The sequence below is a fragment of the Uranotaenia lowii genome, chromosome 1 (genome assembly GCF_029784155.1).
Source record: "Uranotaenia lowii strain MFRU-FL chromosome 1, ASM2978415v1, whole genome shotgun sequence".
Lineage (NCBI taxonomy): Eukaryota > Metazoa > Arthropoda > Insecta > Diptera > Culicidae > Uranotaenia > Uranotaenia lowii.
In genome coordinates this window covers 58,475,895-58,490,938 of record NC_073691.1, presented here as the reverse complement: position 1 = coordinate 58,490,938, position 15,044 = coordinate 58,475,895, and the positions used below count along the sequence as shown (strand labels likewise).

At 33.8% G+C, this 15,044-nt stretch overlaps 1 protein-coding gene across 4 annotated transcripts in view; it reads right to left on the bottom strand.

The window, feature by feature from the left end:
• Positions 1-15,044, bottom strand: part of LOC129742260 (progestin and adipoQ receptor family member 3) — a 74,073-nt gene that overhangs the window by 34,505 nt on the left and 24,524 nt on the right. Inside the window, exon 1 of one of the 4 annotated variants that reach the window (XM_055734330.1) lies at positions 9,278-10,278. The exons of the other annotated variants lie outside the window; for them this stretch is intronic. Within the exon in view, the coding sequence (XP_055590305.1) occupies positions 9,278-9,304 (27 nt within the window). The 5' untranslated portion in view covers positions 9,305-10,278. Of the gene's footprint in view, positions 1-9,277; positions 10,279-15,044 lie in introns of those variants that run through there. 4 annotated transcript variants of the gene reach the window in all.

Below are 15,044 nucleotides of genomic sequence, written 5' to 3'. Positions count from 1 at the left end.
TAAATTTTCATCCCATTGTATGATAACGATTTTTTTTGTGTTTAAAAGGCATGAAATCTATATAAACATTTGTACTTTAATTATAAATTTAGCAATTACTGATTTGACTCTGATTGCAACTTTGATTCTCAATTTTGAGATTGAATATCATTTGTAATTTGTTTTTCAAATCTTGATTTGAAAATATGATTTTTATATGAGACACTGAATTATGGTTTTAAATTAAGTCCGTTTTTAGGGTTTGAATTTTATTTCAAACTCTTATATGTATGTATCTCCCTGGAATTTGAATTGATTTCTTGTTTTGCTTTGTTTCTTAGTCTGAAATGTTAAGGTTGCTATTTTATTGCCATAATGGAAATATTTATTCTGTTTTGTTTGAGCTCATTTCTAGTTTCTACTCTGTGGGACGACATATGAAAAAATATCCATAGAAGCCCCCCGAGAAAAAAAAACATGCAATTTCCAAGTTCACTTTGGCTGAGAAAAGGTGTTTTGGGACTTTTACGTGCCTATGTTACATACAAGTTAACTAGAAACTTTCAGCGTCTTCTGAAAGGTATAAAAGTTGACAACAGGACTTCTAAACGATTGCGTGCAAATTGTTCTCACTACACATTTAAAAGGAATCGTGCGTCTACAAAGGCATTTCTAATGAACCAACAAGTTCGCAACTAGAACCTAGAAAATTAGATATTTTAAATGTTACCATCGAGTCTAAAACTGTCGATAAAACAAAATTTTTCTAAAAAATGCATTTTTTTATTATTTTTTCTATAACAATTTCACTAATATCAATAATATTGTTGGTCATACGCAAAAATGAAGTTCAGATGATATATAGCAAATTTATTCAACTTCAATATACAAAAAAGAGATTTCAAATTAATAATATGCAGTCCGAGGTATATGAATATAGGTTCAAATACTATTTTTAAATTTCCAAATTTTCATATTTTGAGCATAACTCAAAAACTGTTCTACTGAGATTTTTTTGAATTTCATTTCCGGATTCAGCGCCCGATTTCACATTAAATAAAAGTGATCTTCAGCTTACTTAGTTCAAAAATGCTGTAAACTAGTGTAATCTTTAATTTTTTCAATTCAAGTACGGAGCTCCAGAGAGTTTCAAAATCTGATTACAAATGACGAATACATTTTTTAATCTTTTCAATTTGGAAATTCCGAACTATCTGCCAACGTTCGATATCCGAGTTTTGAAGTATTGTTCTGCTTATTTTCTTAGAGACACAATGAATGATTTGATTGAAAATAACAATGCTCGTTATTGTTACTAATTTAAATTATTGAATCATTTTCAAGCAAACGTAAGGAAAAAGTTCCTCGGTAGGTGGCATATTATCGCATAACTACTCCCAGCTAAATTCTCAACTCTCACGGTGTCCAGAAATCTAGATTTGAGAAGTTCTTATGCTAAAACTATGATTAGTCCCAAAAAAAAATTAGGAGTAAGCATTTATTTCTAATTGTCTTGTGTGAAGAACAAAAAGGTATAACCGTTTCATGTTGTTGCAAATATGCAATAATTAATATTTTTGCTAAATAACCGAAATTTGTGAAAATAATTTTTTATCATTACTTTTCCTTTCAAGTATTCATCATTGGGCACTATTTGAGATAACGTATTTTGAGCTTATTGCAAGAGAGGTTGTTGATTGCATTAAATCTTTCGTTGTATCGAATTCTACACTCAGGCAAATTCTTATTATAATTTTTATAAGATGCGTCTTATGAACTGCTTTTTAGAGTGTAAAATTGATTTTCATAAGAGTCTTATGAAATTCTTACAATTTTCAAAGTGAGTTCTTATGAAAAATAGAAGAAGCGGCATTGTGAAAAAATAATGAACACATTAATTCCATCAGTCGTTATTATTCATCTTCATACGAGGCATCAAACAGTAGTGGAGCCAATATAGTTTTCCCTAAAAATTAAAGTGATTTTCTTCTAAATGGTAAGTTTGTAAAATTTGACAATATTGATAAACTCAAACACATTTTTTGTTCACTTTTCAGCATGTTGACCGGAAAAAGTAAAAATTCAAAGAACCTGATGTGGCTGAATAATTTTGTTGGAACCGGGTGTTTGTGTGCTGCTGATAGTGATCATGATGTAACAAATTAGCTAGAAACTAAATAAAATGTTTTTAACATCAATTATCTTGAGTTATTTTCATCAAACAAGACATTTTCTGTTTCCATAAGACCCTCTTATGAAAAGCAACAACCTCTTATTGAAGTAAGTGTTCATCTGAAGAATTCATTCGTGTCTTAAGATAATCTTATGAATTTCATTGATTTTTCTTATGGCGCCAGTTCATAAGAGAATCTTATGGCATACTTAATAGTATTTTTCTGAGTGTATTCCTTTTTTGTCAGAGGAAGAATGACCAAGATGGTTAAAATCCTCTATAAATAAACAAAATCCAATGTCAATTTTGTAATTTGTAAGGGACACCCCTTCCGCTCCATTTTTTAAAATGGTGGATAAATTAGTAAATTTGATGATCATGTAGTGTGAAGCCCCAATGAAATGGCATTTTTTTAAAATCGGTTCACAATCTGCTCTAATTGCCTCATAATATAATATGTCCGTTGGTTTTTTTAGTCCTTCCCGCAAGTAGGAGGGACTTTCAGCTACTACACAGTAAACGAAAATCACCGAGTTCGGTAATTTTTTTACCGAAATCCTAACATGTGTAAATCGTTAAACTGTTCGGTAATTTTTTCGGTAAAAAATAAACGAACATCGGTAAATCGATTCTTCATAGTTTAACGATTTACACATGTTAGGATTTCGGTAAAAAAATTACCGAACTCGGTAATTTTCGTTTACTGTACTGAGTCGATTTGGGGTCATTTATGAATTTCTCAAACCCTGGGGTCTCAAAAGCTTCGTTTTGGTCCAAAACTCATCCATGATTTTTTGCAAAATTCCTGGAGAAACTTACGTGTCCGTTTTACCCGACCTTGAAGTGTCCGTCTTACCCGACCTAGCAACATTTTTTTCATAACGTTTGTTGCTCAAGCTCGTTGGCCAAAATTCGCTGGGTTTACCCCAGGTGGTCAATGAGAAGCCTAATAAACATTCCACCGTTGAAAACCAAAGAAATTTCCGATAATGTAGCAAATTATGGGCTATTTTCTTAGAAGAGAAAATTACATCAAATGGTGCATCCTCAAAATGTTTGTTTATTTTGTTTACTATTACGAGACCTTATTTGCTGTAAATCAACAATGGGTCTCGAAAGTGTTGATACACATAGGCAAATATATCATTAGATTTGTGCCAAACATAGTAATTTTCGAAATATTGAAAGTGTCCGTTTTATCCGCTGTGTCCGTCTTACCCGACTTTCCCCTACCTACTCGAAATTTTCATATGTTACAGAATGCAAAAGTTCTTGATGCAGAGTGTTGCTTTTTCTCAAAATTCTATAATCTTTGGTAGTGTAGTACTTTGTAGTAGGGGAGAGTGGGGTATCGTGGGCCATGGGGAAACGTGGGCCACTTTTAATATCTCAGATGTGTGTTGAGATAAAAATCTCAAACCAACTGTCATCCTCGTCGCTTTGCGTGAGCATATATTCCTATATGTTGCTGACTAAAATACGCATCATATGCTTATTTTATTTATCAAGCTAAAAAAAGTTAGAAAAATTTACTTACATAATTAAAAAAAACACCCGCTAATTTAATCGATGGGAAACCTGAAGTGCATAAAAACATATGCTCATACGCTTATGATCTTAGTTTAGTCATGATCTTTCACGTGGAAAAGGAATTATTGATGGAACATCAATAAGTCACACAAACGCAACCAATTTGCAAATCATAGCTTGTGGGGAATCGTGGGCCACACATCTTGAACCACCTATATTTTTATGTTTTAATACACATTCAGTTTTCTTATGCCAAATGAAGAGTTATGAAAAATATTTTGTCCATCCTATATAACAAATTTTGCCAAAACGTTCGCGAGCCAGGTTTTGGAAGCTATGCGATCATACACAGCTCTCTTTTTTATTTCATCATCTGAAATTGCTTTTAAATAACGAAATGAATTATGAAATCACAGTTTTGGGTCAACTCATAAACTTTGCATGTTATTTGGTCAATTTGGATTTGGTGGCCCAAGATTCCCCACCATTTTTCAAAATCCAAAAAATATTGCTTTTTTTCAAACAGTCAGAATTTGGGGAAAATAACTTATTAAAAATTTGAAAAAAATACCTTATGATACCTTGAAAATGTAGAAAACCATATCATTTTTTATTTTCATTTTATCTATATATATAAAAATGAATGTTTGTCTGTCTGTCTGTTCCCTATAGACTCGGAAACTACTGAACCGATCATCGTCAAAATTGGCATCTGGGGGTTTTTGAGGCCGGGGATGGTTTCTGTAATAGTCAAAACTCCATCCGACTTAAGGGAGGTGGGGCTTCCATACATAATTTGTAGTTTTTCGAAACAAATTAAAGTCATGACATCCATTTTCTCGAGATTTTTTCTTCCTTTGGGAGGTTTGTTTTTCGTCTCCAAGGTCGAGGCGTCGCGAGCGTCGCAAAAGGATAGTAACCAGAGCATAGCATACTGATCAGTGGGAATATTTTGGCGCGTATTTCTCAACCAAGAATATTTTCAATGCAAGATGTGGCGATATGAAGCCTTGATGTGATTTTTTTTCTACTGGATATCTAGCTCATTTGTACAGCACATGGTTATTAATGACGCGTAGATGCGACCCAGATTGACATTTTGTCGATCGAATAAAACATATAATTTTTTTTTGCCAAAATCTGAAATTGAAAAGTCATGGCATCCATTTTTAGAAATTTTCTTTTATTTAAGGGGTTTGTTTTTCGTCTCTATGGTCAAGCAAACGTCGTCGCAAGTGGATAGTAACTAAAGCATACTTTCATTGATCGCTGGAAAAATTTAACAATCAGGCGCCTGTTTCTCAACCAAGTACCTACCTATGTTTCTTATTCACGTGGGGGCGATATGCAACCTAGATGTGTTTTTTTCTTGCTTAATTGCACGTGGTAATAAATGACGCCTAGATGTGACACGGATTGGTATTTTATCAATCGAATCATAACCAATTGAAAGATTCGCAAAAATACTTCCATATTTAGTGCGTATTAATGTAGGTAGCATTCGACTTTTCATTCAAGGAACATTAGAACATGTTCAAACGTTCAACTTTTTCTGTTAAAAAAATTAAAAATTATGTTTTCTTCTAGAAATTGTTACTTCGGCCCAAATACACAAATGAAACGATTTTAGAAATGAAACTGGGAGCTTTTAATTTCAAATAATTCTGAAAAAAAAACCATCGTACTTTTTGATTACATACCAATTTAAGTACGTACTTAACATGAAAAGTGTTTTTGTGTTACATAGCTGCATAAAAGAGACTTTTGATCCGCTTCTTTTTTGAAAAACGAGACTTTAGGACTGATTTTCAACTGGACGCAAATTTTTTATGAGAAATTTTTAGTATACCCTTAAAGTGTTAAAAACAATATTCCCTCCTGTCAAATTACACGGTGGGGCAAGGGCAACCGTCGAACTTTTTAGAAATTCATCTTCAAAATGATTCAATATGTTGGAAAGAACAGAAGGGGTATTCCGAATGTTGAAACTGAAACGGATATTGAAAATTCTTAAATGTCTTTGTAAATGAAGGTCATTCCCTTTGAACGGCATTCGTTCAAAGTGGAGTAAAAACATAAATTTATACTGCAGGAATACTGCAGATATAGTGAAACTTGATAGAACAAAAAACAGGAATACGAATTAAATCTATTTTAAAGCCATTACTCTGACGCATTTGTAAATAAGCTTTGCATTGACACTTGCTCCAATATTCGGGACAAATGTAAACTTAAAAGTTTGTTTTTGCCAACATTTTTGAATATTTGACTTTTTGCAACTGATATTTTTTTGAATATTTATATTTTTTGCCGTAGTAAATTAATTAAAAAAAAAGAAATTTGCACTGTATTTAATCCATAACTAATGTAGTATATTTTTCATTACCATGATAAGTGCTGTTTGGGAAAACTTCAAGCTATAATGTCTCATGTCCACGAGTTTGGAAAATGGAAAAACATTTTTTTAACATAATTTTGGCGCGAGAAGGGTAGATATTCAAACTGCTTCGAAGGCGAGGATGGTGAAAAAAGCTGTTTGAAAATGGTTATTAAAAATCCTTTTCATCGTTTTTTTTTTTCTTCAAACTTCTATAGCTTATTTTTTCAACTCCAAAAAATACCCCATCTAATGCTTATCAGGAGCTCGAAGTGCTAATAATAAAGACTATTAGGAATATACTCAAAAAACTGTCTCGATTCACGCTATTCACCTATTTAAAAAATTCTCTCTCCATAAAGTACAATTTGCAATAAATTCCAATATGCGAATCTATTTCTTTCAATTAGTATTATGTAAACTCGAGCCGGTTAAATTTGTCTACCTTCTTCAAGCAGTGTGAGACAAAATTGGAAAAGATTGGGAACTCCCATGTAAATTTAAGATAAAGAGCTTTTCAAAAAAGGGACCATATTTAAAAAGGTTTTTTTGGGTACAGAGTACAAATTTCAGATCTTGAAAAACGAGTTTAGAGATCAAGTTTCAGTAAATAATATAAACCACATTTGAATTGCAATTCAGAACTGCAGCTGCAGCTCTCATTTCAAAATTGTTGGTTCTGAAGTATGATGAGGTTTGATTTAAAAAAAATGCTCACTAAAATCTAAATTTGAATAAATTTTTACAAATTACATTTATTTCCGGAAGGTGTAGCAAAGCACAACGGGTCAGCTAGTCTATATATATAAAAATGAATGTTTGTCTGTCTGTCTGTTCCCTATAGACTCGGAAACTACTGAACCGATCATCGTCAAAACTGGCATCTGAGGGTTTTTGAGGCCGGGGATGGTTTCTGTAACAGTCAAAACTCCATCCGACTTAAGGAAGTAGAGGCTTCCATACAAAATTTGTAGTTTTTCGAAACAAATTAAAGTCATGACATCCATTTTCTTGAGATTTTTTTTTTCCTTTGGGCGGTTTGTTTTTCGTCTCTATGGTCGAGGCGTCGAGAGCCGACGTCGCAAAAGGAAAGTAACCCAGGCATAGCATACTGATCAGTAGGAATATTTTGGCGCGTATTTCTCAACCTGGGGTTTGTTTTTCGTCTCCATGGGCGAGCAAACGTCGTCGCAAGAGGATAGTAACCAAAGCACACTGTTCATTGATTGCTGGAAATTTCACAATAAGGCGCCTATTTCTCAAACACGTGGGGCGATATGCAACCTAGATGTGTTTTTTTTTCTTGCTTATTTGATTTGTACACAGCACATGGTAATAAATGACGCCTAGATGTGACACGGATTGGTATTTTATCAATCGAATCAAAACCAATTGAAAGATTCGCAAAAATACTTCCATATTTAGTTCGTGTTAATGTAGGTAGCATTCGACTTTTCATTTAAGGAACATTAGAACATTCAACTTTTTCTGTTAAACAAAATTAAAAATTATGTTTTCTTCTAGAAATTGTTACTTCGGCCCAAATACACAACTGACACGAATTTAGAAATGAAAATGGGAGCTTTTTATTTTAAATAATTCTGAAAAAACCATCGTACTTTTTGCTTACATACCAATTCAAGTACGTACTTAACATGAAAAGTGTTTTTGTGTTACATGGCTGCATAAAAGAGACTTTTGATCCGCTTCGTTTTTGAAAAGCGAGACTTTAGAACTGATATTCAACTGTACGCAAAATTTATAAGAGAAATTTTAAGTTTACCCTTAAAGTGTTAAAAACAATATTCCCTTCTGTCAACTTACACGGTGGGGCAAGGGCAAACGTCGAACTTTTAAGAAATTCATCTTCAAAATGATTCAATATGTTGGAAAGACCAGAAGGGGTATTCCGAATGTTGAAACTGCAGCGGATATTGAAAATTCTTAAATGTCTTTGTAAATGAAGGTCATTCCCTTTGAATAGCATTCGTTAAAAGTGGAGTCACAAGCATAAATTTTTATTGCAGGAATACTGCTGATATATCAGTGAAACTTGATAGAACAAAAACAGGAATTCGTATTAAATCCATTTTAAAGCCATGACTCTGACGCATCTGTAAATAAGCTTTGCATTGACACTTGCCCCAATATACGGGACAAATGTAAACTTAGAAATTTGTTTTTGCCTACATTTTTGAATATTTGACTTTCAAAGAGAAAATAAAAAAAAAACGCTGAGAACTTATTTAGTGATGCAAATGATATTTTTTTAAATATTTATATGTTTACCGTAGTAAATTTATTTACAAAAAATAGAAATTTGGACTGTATTTAATACATAACTAATTTAATATATTTTTGATTACCATGATAAGTGCTGTTTGGGTATCGAGCCGGTTAAATTTGCTTACCTTCTTCATGCAGTGGGGGACAAAATTGAAAAAGATGGGAGAACTCCCATATTTAAGATAAAGAGCTTTTCAAAGAAGGGGCCATATTTAAAAAGGTTTTTTTTGGGTACAGACTCTGTACCTACTCTGTACTACAGAGAACAAATTTCAGATCTTGAAAAACGAGTTTAGAGATCAAGTTTCAGTAAATAATATATACCATCTTTGAATTGCTATTCAGAACTGCAGCTGCAGCTCTCATTTCAAAGTTGTTGGTTCTGAAGTATGATGAGGTTTGATTTATAAAAATGCTCTCTAAAATCTAAATTTTAATAAATTTTTACAAATTACATTTATTTCTGGAAGGTGTAGCAAAGCACAACGGGTCAGCTAGTTTTTTATAATAAAGAAGTTATGGAACAATGAAAAAAAGTGGCCCATGATTCCCCACTCTCCCATACATTTTTCAAACTTTGAAAGATAGAATCATAGAGAGAAGTTTTTTTTTTAAAAAGGATGTAATTTATAATATTAACAAAAGAAACTTGTGTGATACTCATGATTGAAAATAATATTAAACCAACAACATCTTTGGTCAACTACACGATCTATCATTTACTTCTTATAAGAAGAAAAACTAGAAATTGTTTTTTTCAATACAGGAACTCAAAAGTCGAAATGTCTGGAGCTGTTGTAAAACTTCGATTTTTTAACAGTTCCAAACTTTAACGTCACCGCGATTCGTTTCAATGCTCCCAACATTTTATTTTTAGACTGTGTGCCCTTCACCTCATAAGAAAAACTATTAGGTGTGGGAGTGATACGTACATTGTTGTAGTTTTCTTCGGGCTGCATCTTATCACCTTTTTTTTTGCTGTGTCGTCCACCAGCCTCCAATCGATGATGATCACAAGGTTCCGTTCGTTCGGAGTGTTATCACCGTCCGACAACAACTAAGAATGGATTCGATTATGAGCAGGAATTAACACACTCGCTTTCGGCTTCGACAGCATGAAAGATGATGATCACGATCACACACTATCAATAATAACAAGTTTGATCACACACGAAATGTGTAGTCGGGACTTTTTTTCTTCTTCTATTCTCTGACCCGGTAACAGAGAGTTGCCCAATTTCATCACAACTCGATCGACGTTGCCCCCTTCAAGGTTTTTCGCTCGTTCATCGGGCAATCAGTTTGTAATCTGCCTAGAACTGCAATTTTTTTGCCCACCAACAGCTGATTTGTGTAAGCTAACAGGCAGCGGGTCGTAGAACACAAAAACAACACAAGGTAGCTCTAGCGCAATTAAATTTCCGATTCACCTTCTATACACCTCGTAATATTAATTGAGCAAACTTAGCCGATACTCGATCGAACAAACTTTTTTTGTTTGAGTCAGTAAGTTTCCTGTTTTCAGCCAGGAATCTATTGACTGTTGTTGATCACCGGATCTAGTTCGTCCTAGCACATGACAACAAACGGGCAAACCTTGTAAACCATCCAGGTTACAAGATCGTGTCTGGACTAGGACAACAACTCTAACCACCAAGAACTTCTTTTCGAACCGATCCGTTTCTGATCTACGACGACGGTACGCCTGACGGCTGACGATTCGCGCGGACAGGTCGATGCACTTCAAAGCTCGATCGAACCAAGACTGAAACCTTTGGCTGTCGCGTGGAGTTGACTTTTCGTGTGCTAAGTGTGGTCTACCAACCAGAGAGTTTGGTCTACTACACCTACTAGAGCGAGCTAGCAATATTTTTGTCTGACTACCGGACTGACTGACTTAGCACATATGCTAGCTAGCACCTTGCCTAGTTGGTAAGTGCGATCGCATAGCCGAGCTTTAGTTTACTACTTCTACTTTTCCCCATGTCCTCCGCCCTCTTTTACCACATCCATTGGCGTACCGCGATCACACTACTCCATTTCAACTTTTGAAAGAAGCAGAGAAAAACACACCACAAAACCGCTACCGTTCGTTGGGTGGAACTACATTATTTTAGTAGACCAACCCGTCTGATCTACGCTTCACCGAAAAGAAGGTGGAAAAAATTAACCTTGAAAGGAAACTATTTTTTTTCTTTAGTTAAGTATTTTTGTTTTCATTCGGTTTCATTCCATTGTGAACTGTTCTGCTCGGCTTAGGGTGGATACCTACAACTTACAGCCTTGTGTAGAGCTTAAGGTGAAAATTTTAAGCTGCAGCCCTACGATTTTTGGTTCATGGCATTCAAGTTTCAGCGATTTCCTTTCAAAATTAAATTCGGTAGGTATATTTGATATTTATTTATTTAAAAGAATATTTATTTATTTATTACTATCCCAATTTTCCAAGTTTTAAATTGTAAGTTGCACCTTAATATCAATTTCATTCTTCCACCTCCACCGTCAAATGGGATAGATATTTCTCAAAAAAAAAATCATTGATAAAGATATCGAGGAACTTCAAATCAACGCCTAAGGCTAAGTACGGTTTACGTTCGGCAAAATCTAATTAAGTTATTTTGAGCTCAATTATGAAGTGTGTTGGGAGATTTCGTCAATCGAAAACCGGAACAGGTTTTCATTGCCTGCCTGCACCTTACCTCTTGTTTTGACGAAAACAAAACAAATACGAGCGCGATTGATTTTTTTTCTATTGTGAAAGCATTTTTACTTGAGATAAGAGCTTTTGGGTTAATTTTGATGGATTTTCATTATAACATGTTTAACTAAGCTTTGTAGCAAAAATCACACATTATATTTTTGGTACGTTCTTATACCAAATATATTAACACATTGCGGACCAAATACGAGATATCTGAGAAGCATGTTATAGATTTTATAAAGAAACTTTGTTCTACATAATTGTGTACAACACTTTCAATAGCTCAAAGATAATGTGTTAAACAGGTAGCCAAAATGGCCATGTTGATTTTAAAAAATGGAACACTTACATTTTGTTGCACGATTCAAAAGACTGACCTGTGCAAAATTTCAACTCAATCGAACTGAATTTAGGGATGCCTAAAAGTTTCAATCTTTACTCTATGAAATCACCAAAGGAAAACGCGAATGTCGAAATTTTAATTTTGATGGCAAAAATGAGTTAAAAATGCAAGAAGTTTTGATATCTGGTGTTATTCCGAAAACAAAATGTTGCCGAAAAACGCCTTTCTGGGATTAAGTTGGTTTTTTTTTTTCAAAACTCCGGTGGATTTGTACGGAATGTTTAATAATTGGCTTACAAAATTAATTACAACCTGCTTCAAACCAGCGAGGTATCTTACGCCAAATTCTCCACTATTCATAAATTTGTCACTAAGCCCAGAATTTATTTAGAATCATAAATCATATTTAATCTGTTAACACATAAGCCCAGAAATGGAATAAAAATCATTAAAATGACAAAGTACAATATTTTTAAATGATAACCGCACTTATGAAAAGAGATTACAAAAAAACGCAAAATATATATTATGGAAAACTTTACGGAAATGCAAAAAATATTAAAATGTATAAATGACGAATAGGTATTTCAATAATGATCTAACGACAAACAATCACTAAAACACAAAAGTTACAGCATAAAAAAAAATAAAACAAAAGTAACCAAAGCTACAATAATCAGGTAGAAATATATAAAAAAGATTACAGAATGACAAAAGTTTGTCTTCTTAGTCGTTTCTAGTGGGGTCTTTATTTGTGATTTTTGTCATTACTTTTGTTTCAATTTTTTTGTAATTTTGTGATTTTAGTCAGTACAGATTTGCTAGCGATTTTCCGTTTTGAAATTTCAAGTTTTTTCCCGGTCCAAAATGATGATTTTTATCGGTTTTGTATTTAATATTGTTTTTGAATATAAAATCATGATGAAATTTAGAAAAAAAAATAATGTTAAACCAATTCCTACCAACTGTTAATCATGACGAATACAGTTTTGCAAAATTGAGATCAGTTTATTTCATCATGATTTATTTTTAGTTTTTGGAGTTCTTTTGAGTTTTGTAAAAATTTCAGCTTTTCTAGAATTTGTCAAGAGCTCAACAACATATATACGAAAAATTTGTTTTCTTTTCCACACGAAAAATGAATTAATTCAAAAACTCCCTAGTGATTTGAGCTAAAGATTCGTGAAAATAAATAAAATCGTGAATGAAACAGGGCTGAATTTTGATCGCTTGAATGTAACGAGATAATTTGAATGTTAGGGTAGAGGCCTTAGATTTCAACATGAGCTGGTGTTCTACAAAGTTTTTAGATAAGGCATATTTTCCAATCAAGGAAAAGTTCGACGTAGGGAGATAAAAAACCAAATCCGTTATGTAAAAAACGTTATACTAACATCTTCCCTTTTTTGACGAAAAATAGGTTCCTTTCTTCGTAGGAAGTTGAAGATCCCTCTAAGTAATTTCAATTTGAAAAACGGCGGAATATCTAAATTGAACTGATCATAGCTCGAGTACTTTTTTCATAAAAACAAGCCATTTTTTCTAATTTTAGATTAAATTTCGCTTGTTAACTCTTTTTGAAAAAATTTAAAAGGGGTTCTCAAATTCACTGATATTTCAATACTTCATATAAAAATGTAACTAGCTTAAAAACGTCTCATGCTGAAAAGAATACTTGCTTTTTGCATAAGAAATTAAATGAAACATTTATGTCGAACACTGAATCCGTTGGACGTCAAAAACTCAAACTGGTTGTTCAAAACTATGTAGAACATATAAAAGGTTATTAAAAAGACCACTCAAACCACGTTTGTTGGCTAAAAAAAAAACAATCAAAAATTTCATGAAATAAAAAATATATAACACTTGAAAATTTTATAAAAATTAAAATATTTTTGAATTTCTATACACAATTTCTAACATTCCCGATAAGTTTTTCCAGATTTGCGGGCAACCCTGTGTTTATACAGTAGTTTTTCGATTTTATCACTGTTTGATTTTCCAATACTCGCTAAACTCACGCTCCATTTTATCACGTTTATTGTTTCGATTTTATCACGTTGTTTTTGGAAATCATTCAGAAATCATTTGCCGTTTTTCTATTTTAGTTTCAAGATTCGCCAAATTCACGGTTTTACCATTATCACATTGAATTATGCGTGATAAAATCGAAAAACTACTGTATTTTCAAAATTTGGTACTTTTTGTAGTTTTTGTGTGTAATTTTGTGATTTTTGTCATTACTTTAATTACGATTTTAATTTTGATTTTTAATTTATTTTATTTTTTTAACAATTTTACCATCTTTGTAATACAGACCTCGCTCGATTTTGGCAACATCCGAGCAGAACCGTTTGTTTCTGGCAACATCCAGAAATGACGATTTTTTTTGGTCTTATTTTCATTTTTTATTTTAATTTCATATTATTCAAAATTAATGTCAAATGTAATAAAGGGTGATACGGTCAAAATTTGGTCAATATCAACTTGACGTATTTCTTTCAATTTTGCATTTAAAAAATCTGAACACCCCTCATTTTGAAGGTGTGTGTGTGTGTAGAATGTTACTCTTATTTTGATTTTGGAATTCACTCTTCAGTTGTCAAAATGCCGTCCAAGGAAGAAGAGCAGCGTATCAAAATTTTGCTCGCGCATCGCGAAAATCCGAGGTACTCGCACACAAAGCTGGCAAAATCGCTAAAAGTTGCCAAATCAACCGTTACAAATGTAATTAAAGTGTTTGGGGAACGTTTGTCGACAGCCAGGAAGTCTGGATCGGGGGAAAATCGAAAACCGGAAGCCGCTGAGACGACAAAGAGAGTTGACGGTAGTTTCAAGCGAAACCCTAACCTCTCTCTCCGAGATGCCGCAAATAAGCTGAGTGTATCGTCTACAACCGTGCATCGAGCCAAAAAACGAGTCGGACTATCGACTAACAAGAAGAAGAAGACGGCCAGCGCGATCCCGGAGGCTGTACAAGACGATGCTGACGAAGTTTGACTGCGTGATAATGGACGACGAAACCTACGTCAAAGCCGACTACAAGCAGCTTCCGGAACAGGAGTTTTATACGGCAAAAGGGAAAGGTAGCAGATATTTTCAATCACCTGAAACTGTCAAAGTTCGCGAAAAAATATCTGGCTTGGCAAGCCATCTGTACCTGTGGCTTGAAAAGCAGCATTTTCATAGCTTCCGGGACTGTCAACCAAGAAATTTACGTGAAAGAGTGTTTGAATAAACGTCTGCTGCCTTTCCTGAAGAAACATGGTTGTTCCGTACTGTTTTGGCCGGATTTGGCATCTTGCCATTACGGTAAAAAGGTCATGGAGTGGTACGCCGCCACCACGTGCAGGTGGTTCCCAAGGACAAGAACCCTCCCAACACGCCAGAGCTCCGCCCAATTGAGAAATACTGGGCTATTGTCAAGCGGAACCTAAAGAAGACTAAAAAAATTGCTAAGGACGAGCAGCAGTTCAAGGCAAATTAGCTTTCTGCGGCGAAGAAGGTGGACAAGGTGGCTGTACAAAATCTGATGGCAGGGGTTAAGGGTAAAGCCCGGCTATTCGGATTTGAAAAAGCCTAACTGAATATTTTTCCTGAATTTTATACTAATTAAACTTGAAAAAGAAATTTAATTTGATTTTTAAATAAACGA